This window comes from Nipponia nippon, unplaced genomic scaffold (genome assembly GCF_047370975.1).
Source record: "Nipponia nippon isolate SJK-2023a ecotype South Korea unplaced genomic scaffold, ASM4737097v1 scaffold_2, whole genome shotgun sequence".
Classification (NCBI taxonomy): Eukaryota; Metazoa; Chordata; class Aves; order Pelecaniformes; family Threskiornithidae; genus Nipponia; species Nipponia nippon.
In genome coordinates, this window is record NW_028262336.1 from 65,045,697 (window position 1) to 65,061,094 (window position 15,398).

Here is a 15,398-nt window from a genome sequence, read left to right on the forward strand (position 1 = left end):
AGTAAGCAAAAATAGACAGATACGCAGTGCTATCAGGTAACAAGCATAGTGCCAGCTCCAAGGCTTAGTTACCATCAGTTGACTGAATCTGACTTTAAATAGGAAACTTTGCAAGGGATCAGGAAAGAGGCAATGGCTGTAGGTATTTTATTTTAAATAAACAAAATCCTTTTAAAAATAAATAAGTAAATAAATGTATATATGCCATGAACCATGCTGTATTTTGCTCAGTTCTGTTCATGTGCATGCTTTTGTGATCTCTGTCGTAATGGTCTGTTGTAAGCATAGCGTGGCAGCCCGGGCCTCTCTCCACCCTTCAAGGCACTGTATGTTAGCAAATAACGTGTTCTCTGCCCTCTTTGTTTAGGGACACTTATTTTCCAGATAGAAAGAAGTGTCTGTTCTTTTTTGTACTTTAAGAAATCTTGTTCTGTGGGCATTTAAGATAGTTGGGAAGAGTCAAAGTGGAACAGTGCTTGAAGATGCACATTCACGGGCGGGAAAGTCTGTCACAGTCCAGAGTGATGTTCTGGGTGTGAAGCATAAACACACTGGCTCCTCCAGGATACCAACACTAATTTCTTTTTTTGTGTGTGTGTGTTTATGTGTATGTTTTGTTGTTTTGTTGTTGGTTTGTTTTTGTTTTTGTTTTTTTTACCCAGCCCCTTCTATGGAGAAGACTTTTACTGTGAAATTCCTCGGACCTTTCGCCATCTGTCGTTTTATATTTTTGACAGAGATGTTTTTCGAAGAGATTCCATCATAGGTACGTGTTCATAAATTATTACTTTCTTTACAGCTTACTTCTCTTGGATTTTAACTGTTAGATTGTGTGTAGTCTTATGAGTTGGGTCTTGATATGACTGACAATGACAGTGTTAAGTACTGCTTAGTATTGTCCTTTTTTGTCAAGTGACAAAAGTTCAGTATTACATATTGTAAAAAAAGCTGGGATAGAAATACTGTCTGTTATGATAGTAAATGCATGTTGCAGTTAAACTGCAACATGCAATAAAGCATTTTTTAAATGTTGGCAGCATCATTTGTTACCGCCTTTTTTTTTTTCCCCTAAATACAAGGCTTTTAGTCTTGCTGTTTTCCAGGGCTTATTACACTTACCTGCATGCAGTACTGTTAAACTATGACTACCTTAATGGCATGCAGGGTAATAGCTATTGGTCATAGGCACCCACAGTACAATGATGACAGAATTCTATAGAGTGTGTCAGAGCAAGCTGTTGCCTACAGAAAAGCTCTGTAAGACTTCAGGTGCCTGTTTGACATGGGCAAGACCTCTGCTTTTCCAGATATTATTTGCTATGCATTTTACCTGCAGCAAATTGTATGACATTCCATTTATCTCTTCCAGGATAAAAATCTTGTAAAAGCCTAGTTGCTATTGAGGGGAACAGTTTCCACTTTAAGTCATTTTAACTGTTTGGATTTTTTTCAGTTTTTCATCTCTTACTTTTGAAATAAGTTGTGTATAACTACCATTTTTCTAATGCCAGTATAACGTGACTATAGCTATGAATGAGGTGTGTATGTCTGGACAGAGCTTGTAGTGAGGAAGTTGTCTGATGTTGAACCACAGTTTGTATAATGCTGTAAAATGAATTATGTTAAAGTGCGTGGGGTGGTGGTGCAGATCTCTTTGTATGTATCTTTACATTACCCTAGTTTATCATGCAGTCACTAGCTTTTTCTTTAATTATTGTTTTACATTTTACATATGAGCTAGGAAACTGGGTCATCATTCTCTTCATCCCTAACTGAGGTCATGTATGTACAGCATCTAGCATCCTGGGGGGGAGGGGGTCAGTTTCTGATTTTTGACTGAGCTTTTGGAAAGCTTTTTGGTCTTTCTAATCTCTATTTTCCCCTCATAACATGAAAGTAATACCTCCTTTCTTTCAACTGATGAGTTTTTCATTGTTGAAATTGCCGTATCTGATCTCCTGTTCATCACAGGTTTTCTGCAGCTGCAGTGACCCATGAACAAGCCATGGACTGGGATTTTTCTTGCTCAGGGCTTTACTCCCTCTCTTGGAACAAGGGTCTTTGAACACTTAATACATGCCAGACCCATGAAATTGCAGATAGAGAGGGGCAAATTGTGTCCTTTTCCCCGTGTTTCCTAAGTTCCTGTTTTAATAATCAAGCTCTGACATTGGAGGGGAATTCTTCAGGAACTGCTAGAGTATTCTTGTCTTAAAGGTACTGGGAGCAGTTTGTGGAAAGAAGGACTTGCAGAAGATATAAAGATACTTTTGTTTGGATGCTTGAATAATTAATCAGGTTTCTATTCTTCATTATCTCTTCAGGAAATGGCAACGTTGACTTTTGTATGCGTTGCAGAATCCATAGGTAGGCCGACTGGTGTGTTACTATACTGATGTAGCACTAGAAGTCAAAACTCCAGTGATACCTGGCTACATTGAGATTTTACAGTGCAGATTAGCTGTTGTAGTCTGAGTTTTCCCCTCTTTTGCCCTCTGTTCCTCTCCCTCCTTATCACAGACATCGTTTGAAGAGCATTTCAAAGATGTGGAAGTGTGATAAATAGCAATGGAGAGAAGAAAAAAATCGAGAATTACTGTCGCTTTGATACTAACTCTATAAGTTCTGCGTGTAATAGGAAAATGTTCTGGAAAGAGAACAGTGCTCTGGAGTAACTGCACATGGATATTTTCAGTAGTTCCTATTGAACAGAAGTCAGCAGCAGCAAAGCTAAGCAGTGGAGGTTTTTTTTGAGAAAGGGAACCCTTTCATTGGAACAAAGTCTGTAATATTTAAAAGGAATAGCTGCTCTATGTGTGTCTTCAGCTCAGTCTTAAGAGACCTTTTCTTGAAAAGGCTTGAGCAAGGGGGTTTTGGAAGAGGTCCCTACTGAAAAAGTTTGGTCAGAGTAGTGCTAGAATAAGCTCTTTTCCACTGAACTGTTGAGTTCTGCAAATAGGGGGCCTTTGTTTGCATTACAGAGATCGCTTGTTATATTATGTCATCATGAGACACTTCTGCTGAAGAAAGTGTGGTTACCCGTGCTCATCCAGCAATGAACTTTCTCAGAGAAGGGAGTTGGGGGTTGTGTCTTCCATCCAGGGAGACTAATTTGAAGTTCAGATGTTACTGAGCTTGTGAATTTGCCTGTGTTTCCTGTGTGATTTGGTATGTTTAAGACATCTGTTTGCATTGTTTGTTTGGCTGGTTTTGAGGGGGTTTCGAGACAGAGAGATAACAGACGGCATGTGTGTCAAAATGGTGAGAATTTGGCAAGCAGCTATTTTTTGAAGATGGCTGGCTAGCAGAGTTCCTTTTGAATCACTATTTAGTATTGCCAGAAACTTCTCTTGGTGTTAACAATATTGACTTCCAGGGTGACTGGAGCTCAGAGGAGGCGTGCGTTTATTCAAATATGAAGTACAAGTTTGTGATGGTAAATTCTTTAACATCCAAAATGCAACTCAATGTGTGACAGATGAGAATGCCCAAGCCACCAAAAGCGGAAGGAGTGGGGGCGAGAAAATGAAAAACAAGAACCCCCTGAAACCTCTGACAGAAACTTCCGAGGAGAACCAAACAAATTCAGAAACTGGAACACATGTGTAGCAGATACGTTTTGGAACATACTGTAGTATTTTGGCATACAGGATGGGAGGATTGTGCAGATAAAGATATCTTTGAGTTTGCATGTTGTTTATTACATTTGCATTTTCCTAATCATAATTTGCTAAGTCATGTAGGATTTTGTTAGCTAAACAGATACAACTCTTGAACAACTGTGTCTTGGAAGAATCTTGGATGCTGGTTGAAATGCAAATATAGTGAAGAAAATGCAGAGCTCAGTGGATCTGAAATATGATTTGTCTTTTTTAGATAAAATGTAGCAACTAGTTACTGTGGAAATAAACTAGTCTTAAGTTGTTTAATTGATATTGTGTGTCTTGACTGTTACTGGCTAGAGTTTCAATACTGATTTTATATAGTATGTTGAGATGCTTTGAGTAGGAAATTTACTACTGAAAATAATGATAAATTCCATTTAAAATTAGATATGTTTGTTTCCAAATGATCAAATAGGAGTAGTAGGCCAATATGATGGAACATGTGTCTATAATACATAGGATAGCTATTTCCATCTAGTTGTTAAAATGAGAAAAACATTGAGGAGATGGGGTTAACTTGAAAAACTGTCAATTGGTACCCCTCCAGTAGTAGTGGATACCTCTGGCTGGATGCAGTAGAAGGAATATTAGGATGGTAGTGCTGCTAAATAAGTCAAATGTAAATACACATTCTTCAATGATTATGTTTTGATATTTAGTTTTCAGCTTTTTAGAAATGCTGAATGAGACAAGCTGTGCCAATACAATGGGACAGAAGGCTTTTCTCACCCTTTAATAATTGAGCTAGATTCAGTGAAGAAAACTATCTCCACCATACGCCTTGAGCTGGTATTCTCCTAGGTGTGTAAGGAACCGTTCAGGCTGTGCCAGGCTGTGACCGTGAACATATAGATCAAAAAACAGGAAATGTGCCACACCAAGTCATCTAACACTGCACTGAGAGAATAGTTAGTATCATATGCCCTTCAGGTGACAAGTATGCAATTATTTATCCTCTACTTAAATCAGAAATCACATGTTTGTTTTTTTCCCCCCCAGCACTTCATTTGTTTTGGTAACAGATGCATGTAACTGACTCGCTAAAGTCTGTGTTAAGCAGGAAGCTGAACAGAACAAAATGCCCCCTGTGAAGTTCTGAGGGGAAGAGGTAAATCCGCTGTATCAAGTCTTGGCCCCTGTACTGCATTGGGGAGTAAGAACTTTCCTCTGTAAGTTTGTGGTACTCCTGACTGAGGGGGAGGCTTGGCTGGGGATGCTGATGGGGATGGAATGGTACTGAATAAAGCACAGCTGTGAAATGCCTAAGCTAAGCCCTTCAGTGAAGGAGCAGAAAGCCAGTGGGGAGAAGACTAGCAAGTGATTCTGTTAATTACATTTACTATAACTTAACTGCTGTAAGTCACCTTCATAGAGGTTATTAGGTGTGTTCCACAACAAATTGAAAGTCTTGTGGCCATTGTATCCTGGCAGGTTTTAACTGTCTTCCTGCTGAATACTAGGTGAGCTGAAGCAAAGTAAGGCAATAAAACACATTTGCCTTCGGAGGTAATTAAACTTAGCTGCTCTGGACTAAAGTAGATGAAACCAAATCATAGCTCATGGACACTCTCACAGAATGAAAACACCCTGGAATTGAAAGTTGTTTGAGGCTTGCATGTTTGAGGTGACTGTGCCTTTGTTAATGACTACTTCCAAAGCTGAGGAGGTGTGTTTGTAGGGTTGCCACCATGTATTACCAAATGTCCAAGCATAGTCCAATCTACCATTATTAGGTAACTGTTGCCACATGTAGCTGAAGCATCACCTTTTGATTATTTTATCGGTTTAAAAGAAAAATTGAAAAAGAATCATCCCTGTTAAACTATGCTTCTTGATTTTAATAGAAAATTGTGTTCCCCTGTTTCTTCCACCCCAACCATGGCTTAGGCAGCAGTCACAACTTGGTTTACTGTTTCCGTGATGTACTGTTGGATGACATGGGAATAACATCTACTCAGTATGGTATAAATATAGCTACTAATGAAATAAAGGAAACAGATGACTCTGTCCCACAATGACAAGTCTCAAGAAGCTATAAACTAGAATTATCCTGAGAAGATTCCCTACAGTTGCACAGAAAGCCTAAAATAAATACTTTCTGCATAGAATAAATTGTTAGGATGCACTCACAATATCTTTTAACATAACAGATGGTCACAAAAGCAGGAAAACAGAGTTGAGCTTTCAAAAATACATATTTTTCCTTTTTCCTCCTACAATTACGCATATTATAAACAAAACTACTGAGCATAATGTGCTAGAACCTCGACTGTCCTTTTACACAACCCTCCTCCCTACCGAATCACAGTGTTAATACTATCTGTATTTGGAATGTCATCATAGATCCATCCTCCCAGCTTACCTCTGACTGCTAATAGTTTGAGCTGGGCTTTCTGTATTTTCTGCTGTACTTGAGTTCTCTCAGCAGTAGCAGATGTTAAGCAGTGTCTGTCTGGTTTATGCCTTGCTTGAACCAAGCAAAGACTGGGACTGTGAAGAAGATGCAGTAGTGGTGGTTTCTGGTGGCAGTGTCCTAGAAGGGGTTGGTGATGGAGAGGATGAAGGAGATGGTTGTTCAGTGCAGGCAGCATGCTCAGGGTCCTGGTGCCTACTGTAAGGCAGAAAGCAGTGACCACAAGTCTAGATTTTAGGACTGCTCTCCCTACTGTAACCAGCCACAGGCTATACCACCTTTCTCAAACATACGGACGTTTTAAAGGCCCAGAGAACAGCTGGCAGAGAACTGATACCAGAGGTGTGGTTGGGTGGGATTTTTTGGTTTGGTTTGGGTTTTTTGGTTGTGGTTTTTCTGTTTGTTTGTTTTAAACAGGGAGAGCAGAACTTGCGATGTAAGCCAAGCAAGATCTTTAGGATTGTGGCCAGCAAAACTACCCAGATAGAGGATAGTCCATGCAATGCTGCAGCTTGCTTCTTTTAAGGATAGAAGCTATGTCTTATCCACAGCCTATTTTTGTCTGCCTTATTATCCAAGATAAATCCTATGAAGGGGAAAAATTGGTTTCATAAGTGATATTCTTATTATATTTGGATTACTTTAAAAAAAAAAAACCACCAAAACTGGGGTCATGAGTATAGTACACCTCAGTACTCTGTGTAGGATGCACTGCTGCTGTGCTGGAAGTGTTCTGCCGTTGTTGCCACTAATTCCTACCCATGGTAGCAAATGGCCTAGTAGTGCTTGTGCTTCGTCATGCATTGCACATGGGACAAGAGGGAGCCATTCTGCTGCATCTGAGGCTCTGAAGCCTTATGTTGTCCCTAATTCTCATCTTTCTAATCCTCAAGTAGGGAGATTGCTTGTTTCACTCTTTTTCCCTGTTACAGGGAGGGGTGAGTGAATTTGTACTGTTCTTGAACAAGGCAGGCATCTAGTCCTTTTTGTCTTGCAAAGTTTCTGTACTTCTGTTTGATGACAAATAACCTTTCATATAGGTAATTACAAAATTCCAGGTAGTCTGGAGCAGCAGCAGTGCTTCTTGGTTGGAGATTGCAAGGTAATTTAAGTTTCATAAGGCTTTCACAGCCTAAAATGTTGATTAAAATTGATTCTGATTTGTCCTTAGCCTTTCCAGCTATTGAAAATGACTCCCCTTCATATCAGTTTTTTTAAAATCAATTCACTGATATAGTGTGTTTGTGCACTTAATATACGAGCATCAAGCAACTTTGGAACTAGCTTCCATGTCCTTTTACTGCCTAATATTGCAGCACATAGGAGGCAAAGTAATCTTTGCTCAGAGCTGAGAGAAGACTGAATTAATTAGGCGTTTGAGGCCTTTTAACATGTGACTCAGACCTAACCCTTTGCTATAAATTAACTATACTGCAGTCAGTGTTAATGGAGTATGTTGTATTAAAAATATTACATTATATTGCTTCAGCTCACTTGGCAGCAATATGCAAAGTTCTGTGGTTTTCATTGGGCAAGTATTCAAAGATAAAGATAACTTAAAGAGAAGATACAAGAGCTCCTGAAATGCTCTGGTTTTAGGGTTCTATAAAATAACTGTTGGATCATTTTTCAGGTAGAGCCTTGTGCCCTTTTAAAATTACAAACTGTCCTATTGCTGTCTGGCTTCTTTTTTGGTACAGGAATTTATCTTCTACTAATCTAGCATCTGACATAAATATTCACATATCTCATCTGTGAGGCAAACGCTCTGCGAACTGGCAAATGAGTATTAAAAGGTGAGATGTAATCCTCAAACTACTGCCGAATCCTTTTGTCACCAACAGGTAATCCAGACAGAAGGTAGTTGTGACTGGATGGAGAGCGCCTGAGCCAAATGATCAACTCTGTTAGTCTTTGTATGGAAATGCTAGACCCTGAATTAACAAGCCCAGGCACGTCCAGGGACAAGCTAATGGCCTGCATTGGCTTGCCTGGGGAGAGCTTTTGAAACTCCAGGGAGGCACGGGCACTGAGGGTGCGGTGCTTCCCCAAATGCTTGCCCAAGCGGTGTAGCCAGAAATCCCTACCCATCTGTGTTGCATATTTCTGCCTCTGTGCCCAAATTATTGACCTTCTGCTATCTCCTATTTTCTAGCTGTGTTAATGAGACTGTTGAGTGGGGAAGCCATAAAACTGGTCAGTTGAAATGATCTGTGTATTAAAAATGCCAACAACACCCACATATGACCCCTGAAACATTTCTTCCTCCCTTCTCCCCCAGCATGTTTATTTTCATTGTTTGGTGTTTTTTGGTTTGGATCGGTTTCCTCGACAGTTTCAGTAGAGCATGCCACAGGGACAGGGGTGCATGGGTGGGGAAAGTAGGAGGCTTTTAAATCAGTTTGCACCAGGGATCGTAAAGTGGAATTTGCACCCTTAGGACCATCCAGACCCTAGGTAGTAACTTCATTCATCCGTGAGCTGGCCGCGTGTTTGAAATAATAGGTTGTTGGTTTTTCCCTGAAGAGAGATTCACAGAAGGAAGGGGTCAGGCATGACATGTCGCATCTTTGTTTTGAACAGAGGGCTTAGGATTTAAATGTGCCAGTGGAGATTTGCTCAGTCTGAACTGGGGGGACACAAGGAAATTGCTGCCATATGGGTGAAAAACATGCAGGAGTGTGTGGGGTTTCCCCACCCTCCCCCAACCTGAGGTCCTGGTGAATGTCAGACTTTGGAAAGAAATTAGTTCAGATGAGAAGAATGCTTTTACCTCGTCATTGCTGGTCTTATTGCTGAGAATCTAACTTTTAAAACTGTAACTTAGTTAAGTTTTGAAATTACACCTTGTACCATTCAGCATGCTCTGCCGTTTGCTGCCTCCTCCCATACAGTGCCTAAAAGCTTAAACAGACCCAGGCTCTCTGCGGCCTGGGGCGGCGCTGAGGAAACCAAGCAGAAGTGGCTGGGTGCCTCAGGTGCAAGCCTTGGAGCCTCTCGCTGCTGCCTGGCAGCCACCCAAGTCTTGAGAAAGAGCACAGGACCACGGGCTTGAGTTTGGGAGCGCGCTGAAGAGCCACAGAGAGGAAAATGTCCTGTAAATGAGCGGTGGTAAACCTTTCTGACCTCTTGTGTCAGGTTTATCTTCAAGGAGAATTGTAGGCCCTTGTCATGCAGTGTCAGGTCAAATGACAGGTGCCAACAGCTTGTGATTATTGGCCTAGATTTAAGCTAGTTCTGGCGAGGCTAGAAGTTGTTTGAGCCAGGTCAGATGTAGGTCAGCTGGTGTCAGAGCAGTGACTGTACAGAGGAGGGCAGGTCCTGGCCATGCTCATCACCTGCACTGTGCCTTGCACGGGCCTGGTGAGGAGGAGGAGGCACGTGGGCTGGGTGAGCCTATGGACATGGCTGGTGCAGGCAAAGCGTTATAAACAGAAATTGTGCAGGGCGCTCCTGTACACAGAGGACTGTTTAACAGGGCAGATCAAACAATCTGCCCTATCAGTAATGTACCTTTGTGTATGTTTAGACTAGCCAAAGTGTAGGCCCTTTTTTAACTTTCCCTCCCCCCCCCCCCCCCCAATTTTTTTTGCTAGTAGTTTTTTCTCCTTTGTGGATCATTTGGTATACAGTGAAAAACCCTGGATTCCAGCCAGCTCAGTCAATAAGTTTCGCTCATTAATAAGACTTGCTTGTGTGCAGAGCAAACAGTGCTGTTCAAACAGTTTCCTGATCAAAACAGTTGTACCACCACGTTAACCCTCTTGGAGCCGGAGGTGTGTACCATTGCCTCCAAACACTTTGTGCTGCCATTACGTACTGACTATGCGGTCAGACCCATCTGGGTTATCTTGCCATCCTTGATGTAGAGAACAGTGGAACTCCCTGCTGAGAGGGGGGACAGTGGTAACACCATTTATGCTACGTACAGGTGCAGATGTTGGTGAAATCATCCTTGAGTTTTCCGCAAGGACGTTCCCTGCAAGGGTGGTGACTGCGAATGAGACTGATTGATTGAAAGATACGGGCGGCGGTGTTTGGGAAGTGTGTGCTGCACTGCAGTCGGGTGGAGGATTTCTGCAAGAGATTAAAGGGTACAGTGAGGATAGCGAGCAGTGAAAGTAAACAATTTCAAATGAGGTCCAAAGCAATTATTGGAAGGTCATGCATTTAAATTACTCTCTCAAAATGTTTTAGAGAAACTAGGTTGCCCACAAACTGCTGTGGTTGAAGAATAAAAGTAGGAGCTTTGAAAATACACAGCCATCATTACAGCAACCTAACTTGGTGTCCTCTGTTCAGTGCAGTCAGATATCTTGTTTACGCTTTCTGCCATATTATTTTGTAGGCTTGTGTAACTTGATTATTGCTTCTCTAAGAAGTTTCAAGTCTCTTGCTCTGCACATCCAATAAAGAGCCTGGTAGTGAATCTGTCTCGTTAATCTCTAGTTTAGTGTTTGCCAGGAGATGGATCTGGTAATCTCTAAAGGACAAGCAGGGGGAGGAGAACACTGAGGGCAGAATGAGCAAGACTTGGGAGTAACGGGTCATCAGCTCCATGGAAGCCAGAGCAGAAACCCTGGTGGATACTACAGAGGGCAGCTGTGGAAGGATGGCAGAGTAGTTTAGAAACTGGGACTGGAAATCTGGAAACTGTCACCAGAAGCAAGCAGCCTGAGGGTGACAGAAGAATGCAGCGGCAGCTGCGGCAGGGTATGGGGAGCAGCCCAGCAAACAGGAGGGCGGGGCGGAGCCATCCAACAACAGCTAAAGGAAAAGGCCAACATTTGAGGGAACGCTGGGGTGTTAATAACTTACTGTTGGGACTTTACTAAGCTTTTAGATTTCAGAAGGGAGAATACTTTGTGTTTGCCATTTTCATGGTCTTCCATCGTGTGGATTTTTTTTTTGTAAATGCGTTCTGTTAACATTTGCTGGGGTAATGTATTACTGACCTCTGGCCAAACTGCATGGGTTTGGGAAGCCTTGGAAATCTCTCTCCCACTGAGGCTGTGTCCATTAGTATATTTTATCTAGCAGGATTTGGTTAAAGATAATCTGTGTTTCTGTAGCAAAGCAGTGGTTGCAAACTGTATGCGAGCAACTCGCTCTAGCAGAGAAAGTCTGCTACCAAACCACATTGCCAAAAACCAGTTTTCTTGAGCCTCATGAATGTCTCTGACTGTCCTGGATTCTTTCATTTTGAACATGCTGCTTTGCTCAGTGCCTGGGGAACCACCCAGCCCAAAGCTGCTTTCTGAGGATCGCGTGCTCCTCAGGCATGCCATGCTCTGCTTTGTATATACAAAGACAGACACTTGGAAAAAGTTTCATTGCCCCTCAGAGAGTGCTTTACATTATGCCTGAGAGAGACTGGGCAAGATAAAAGTTTCAACTTTACATATATATTAGCCTTAGCATGCATGTATATTAGTTCACAGCATGGAACTGGCTGCTGTTGCCATAACAACCAAACCAGCTGATTTGGTAGGGGTAAGAGGGGGTTAAAAAGGTGAGGGGAAAAGCTCTACTGTGTTGTGTTTTGGTTTTTTTCTCTGTATAGTCAGGGGTGGTACTTAGGTGGCTCTGGGTTGCGGAATGCAAACTGCAAGATTTGAGTGAGGGAGGTAGGTCGACAGGGCCTCAGTGCAGATCTGGGATTCTGCTGTGACTTGCCATCTCTAGTTACTGCCGTTCTACAAAAATATATAGTGAAATGCCTCATCCTAAACTACTGTGAGCAATAACCCCATGCGTGGAACTTTCTTCTGGGATTGTTACAGAGATCTGCCTCAAAAATCAGAAACAAACAGCCCTCCTCTCTCCAACAATTTTAGAGCTTTTCTTCCCACAAGTTTAATTGTCATGTCAAAGAAGTAATAATGGTATTTTTACTATAAGCATACTTACAAGCTCATCCAGAGCCCAGTGCTTCAGTGTGTTAGGTGAGTATGATGCTAGGAATTTTGAAGTCTTTCACAATATGAAGTGGAAAAAGCTGCTCATCAGAAAGAGTTATGTATTGTGTAAAGAAGTATGCCCTGAAGAAATCTTTCCTTGCTCTGAAGCCTTTCTTGAATAGGACAGCCCTTAAATCATTGTTTTAAAACTTGTTTTTGATGGAAATGTACTTTGCGGGAGCTATAGCATGTCTTAAACTGTGCTTCTGCTTTGTTTTATTTCCAGGAAAGGTAGCTATACAGAAAGAAGATCTGCAGAAGTATCATAACAGAGACACCTGGTTTCAACTCCAGCATGTTGATGCTGATTCAGAAGTACAGGTGAGATTATTTTGGCAAACGAGTATTTGTAACAGGGCCATGGCAGCTTTATGGGTTCCATGGCTCTAGGACAGATGTGTTGCTTCCCTACAAAAAGGAAGCATTGCTAATTAGTATGGTTTAGGTTTCAGTGATATTTGCAGCTTGCGTGTGTGCAGGGTGAATTACGAATGTGCGTAAATCGATGGGGCCTGGATTCTGCCTACAGAAATAATTAAAACTATGCAAACTCTCAGGGTCACTGATACAAGGAGGGGTGTGGTTATCTCAAGTATCAAATAACTTCAAAACCCTGTAAATAACTGTTGATTTCTCAGGGAGCAGAGCCAGCTTGAAAATAGTATCTGCAGGTACTGTTTTAAATAATTATGTAGGCAGGTTGTCACAGGAATGGCAACAAGTACATCTCAGATGAAAAAAACACTCCATGCCAGGTTTCTAGGGCCTGCTGCAAACTGTGGGAATGCTGATAATTGTATCACTTCAGCTCCATTTAGGGTTTAATACTTTGCAGATTTTGGTACACAGTGAAACTCCTCTTTTTTTGTACTTACCCTCTTTTGAAGCAGATTCTATTTTCTATTACAATATTAGGTCTTGTGAAAACAGTCGTTATAACAAAGCAAGAAATCAAAATGATGTAGCAGAATATCAAGGCAATATAAATCAGCACAATATTTGCTGGAAAGCATGTTCTCTTTTCGTAATTGTTTGTACAGTGTATCACTTCCGCTGTTTGTATCTTTACAAGAGCCCAACTGTTAGAAGCTGGTTTTGGGCTCCATGATAAACATTTATGACAACTAGTGTAAATATGAACAACACTCTGATGATTTTATCCATTTACTTAGATGTTCCACAGTCTTTATGTTAAGGAGTCTGCAAGAGGGCTTTGTTTTCCATAATAGCGGGAGCAGATTTGCAAATATTTTGTACAAATTCTTATGCAAGTGAAGATAGACAAATGAAGGAGTATTTTTGTGTTTGTATTTTTTTACATATGTGGTATCTCAGTTGTATCTTTTTCTAAACACTTACTTTTTCCTTTATAAGAGAAAAAAAGAATATTTGTGTTAATAATAAGCATTTACACAATGTTACTCAGTTTCTCTCTAATTTTAAGGAAAATTTATGAAATTTTAAGTAGTTAACATTTGCAGTGAATCATGCAAATACTAGTAGTTAAAAAGCAATTCTAATGTGCCAGCTATCAGTTTTATCATTCTAGCAGCTGTCCCCATTGGCCACATAATCTAGTGGATTAAACATTGAGCCACGTGCCAGGGAACTCCTGCATCTTACTTCTGGTTTTGTTGGCCGGGGGCCTTAATACTATTTTCCATGTCATAGAGCACTTCATGGTTATTTAGTTATGCATCACAGCACCATATTGAGGTAAGCTACTGTCACTCCCACACTTTGAATACAGTGAGAATAAGTGTCAGAAAGAATGTGACTTGCTTGAGGTCATACAAGTCAGAGTGAGGAATTAAAAAAAAAAAAAAAGTATCAGAGACCAGGTTTCTAGTTCTTTCTAATTCATTAGGCCATGATATGAAAGAAACTGGGTGACAGTGATAAGCCTGTATAGGACTTCTGTTTACTCTGTGCAAAGCCTGAAAATATCCAGGTTTTAAGCAGACCAGTCAGCCCAGTCAGAAACTGAAAACCAGCTTAAAATTAATGGATTATTGAAATATCAGTGATCTTGGGTGCTGTGGTTCTCAGATGCCCAGTTCTGGGACACATTTGGCTTAATTTTTCAGAACAGAAGGACTGATTTGAAATTAAGGATAATAACATTTCTGATGTAAGAACTGGTATTTTGAGCTGTCTATCTGAAGTTTAATGAGTAGAATTTAAAATTTTATTCTTGACATGGTTTGGACCTCACTTGTATGAGTTCCAGAAATGGTACAAATTTTCAAATGGTAATACTGTTTTCTGTCTTCATACATAGAGAGGGAATAGTAGATGATGATGAGATTCTTCTCTTTTTTTGCAAGTGCAAAATAATAAAACAAATAGAATTCTAGTGTTAATGGAATTTGAGTGGATTTCTTAAGATTTTTGTGCTGTTTTCGCAAATTTTATTCAGAAGCTATAACTAAGTATTCTGATTCTGTACAAAAAAATAAGCCTATATATTTGAGAAAAAAAAAAAATGTAAGCGGTAATGTTGTATAACTCCCTCAGACACAGTTGCCAAGGTGTTTAGCTTGAGGCTTTGCATTCAGTTTTATGGTTTTCCAACGTTGCTAATTCTTACTGTCTTATAAAGATGTTTTGTATTGTCAGGAGTGCAGGGTGAGATTATGACTTGATAAACTTTATGGCAGATGAGGATGTTACTGACAGCAGGACTATGTTAATTGTCAGCCTACACAGATATGAGCGTTATTGTCGATGCTTTAATGCCACATCCATTTATTGCTTGACAGCAAGATGAACCAGAGTCCAGCATGATTGCTCATCTTGAAGAAATAATAAGGGCATTGTCCATCTAGGCTAAGAGCTGCTAAGGGACCTGTAATCTCACCACCACTGATGCTGTTCAGTGTGGTGCACAGTCCCACACGAAGCAGTACAGGTGCTGTGCAGCTGCTCAGCCCACAGATGCAGATTGGGCATTACCCACCCACATGTCCTTTGTGGCTTTGGTTCATCATTTGGTCTAGCAAACGATCTTATTGAGATAATCAGCATAATCAGGTGCACCTGAATTTCCCTTCATCTGAGTGGGTGGGTAACAGTAGCCATCAGAACACAGTGCTGTGTCTTTCAGCAATGGACTGTAATTGCCCCTTGAGATTGACAGGCTTTTATTCTGTTGATAAATCAATGCCCCCACATCTTACTGGGTGGTTTTGCTCTCACTAGTTTGAAAATAACATCTTGCATAGTCTGCTATAGTCCTGTCAGCATATACCCTGAATGCTGTTTAGATATAGCCTGGGTGATGAAACTGTTGTGCTCTAAGTGGTTTAAGTTCAAGCTGCTCTGTGGAGATCAAATTATTAAACTCCAGCAAAATTGTAT

General features: G+C 40.8%; 1 protein-coding gene across 4 annotated transcripts in view; it reads left to right on the forward strand.

The window, feature by feature from the left end:
* The window catches only part of RASA3 (RAS p21 protein activator 3), a 181,376-nt gene that overhangs the window by 97,118 nt on the left and 68,860 nt on the right, over positions 1-15,398 (forward strand). For all 4 annotated transcript variants that reach the window (XM_087758475.1, XM_087758474.1, XM_087758473.1 and 1 more), the window contains 2 exons: positions 663-766; positions 12,265-12,359. In XM_087758475.1, the coding sequence (XP_087614601.1) occupies positions 663-766; positions 12,265-12,359 (199 nt within the window). The remainder of the gene's footprint in view (positions 1-662; positions 767-12,264; positions 12,360-15,398) is intronic.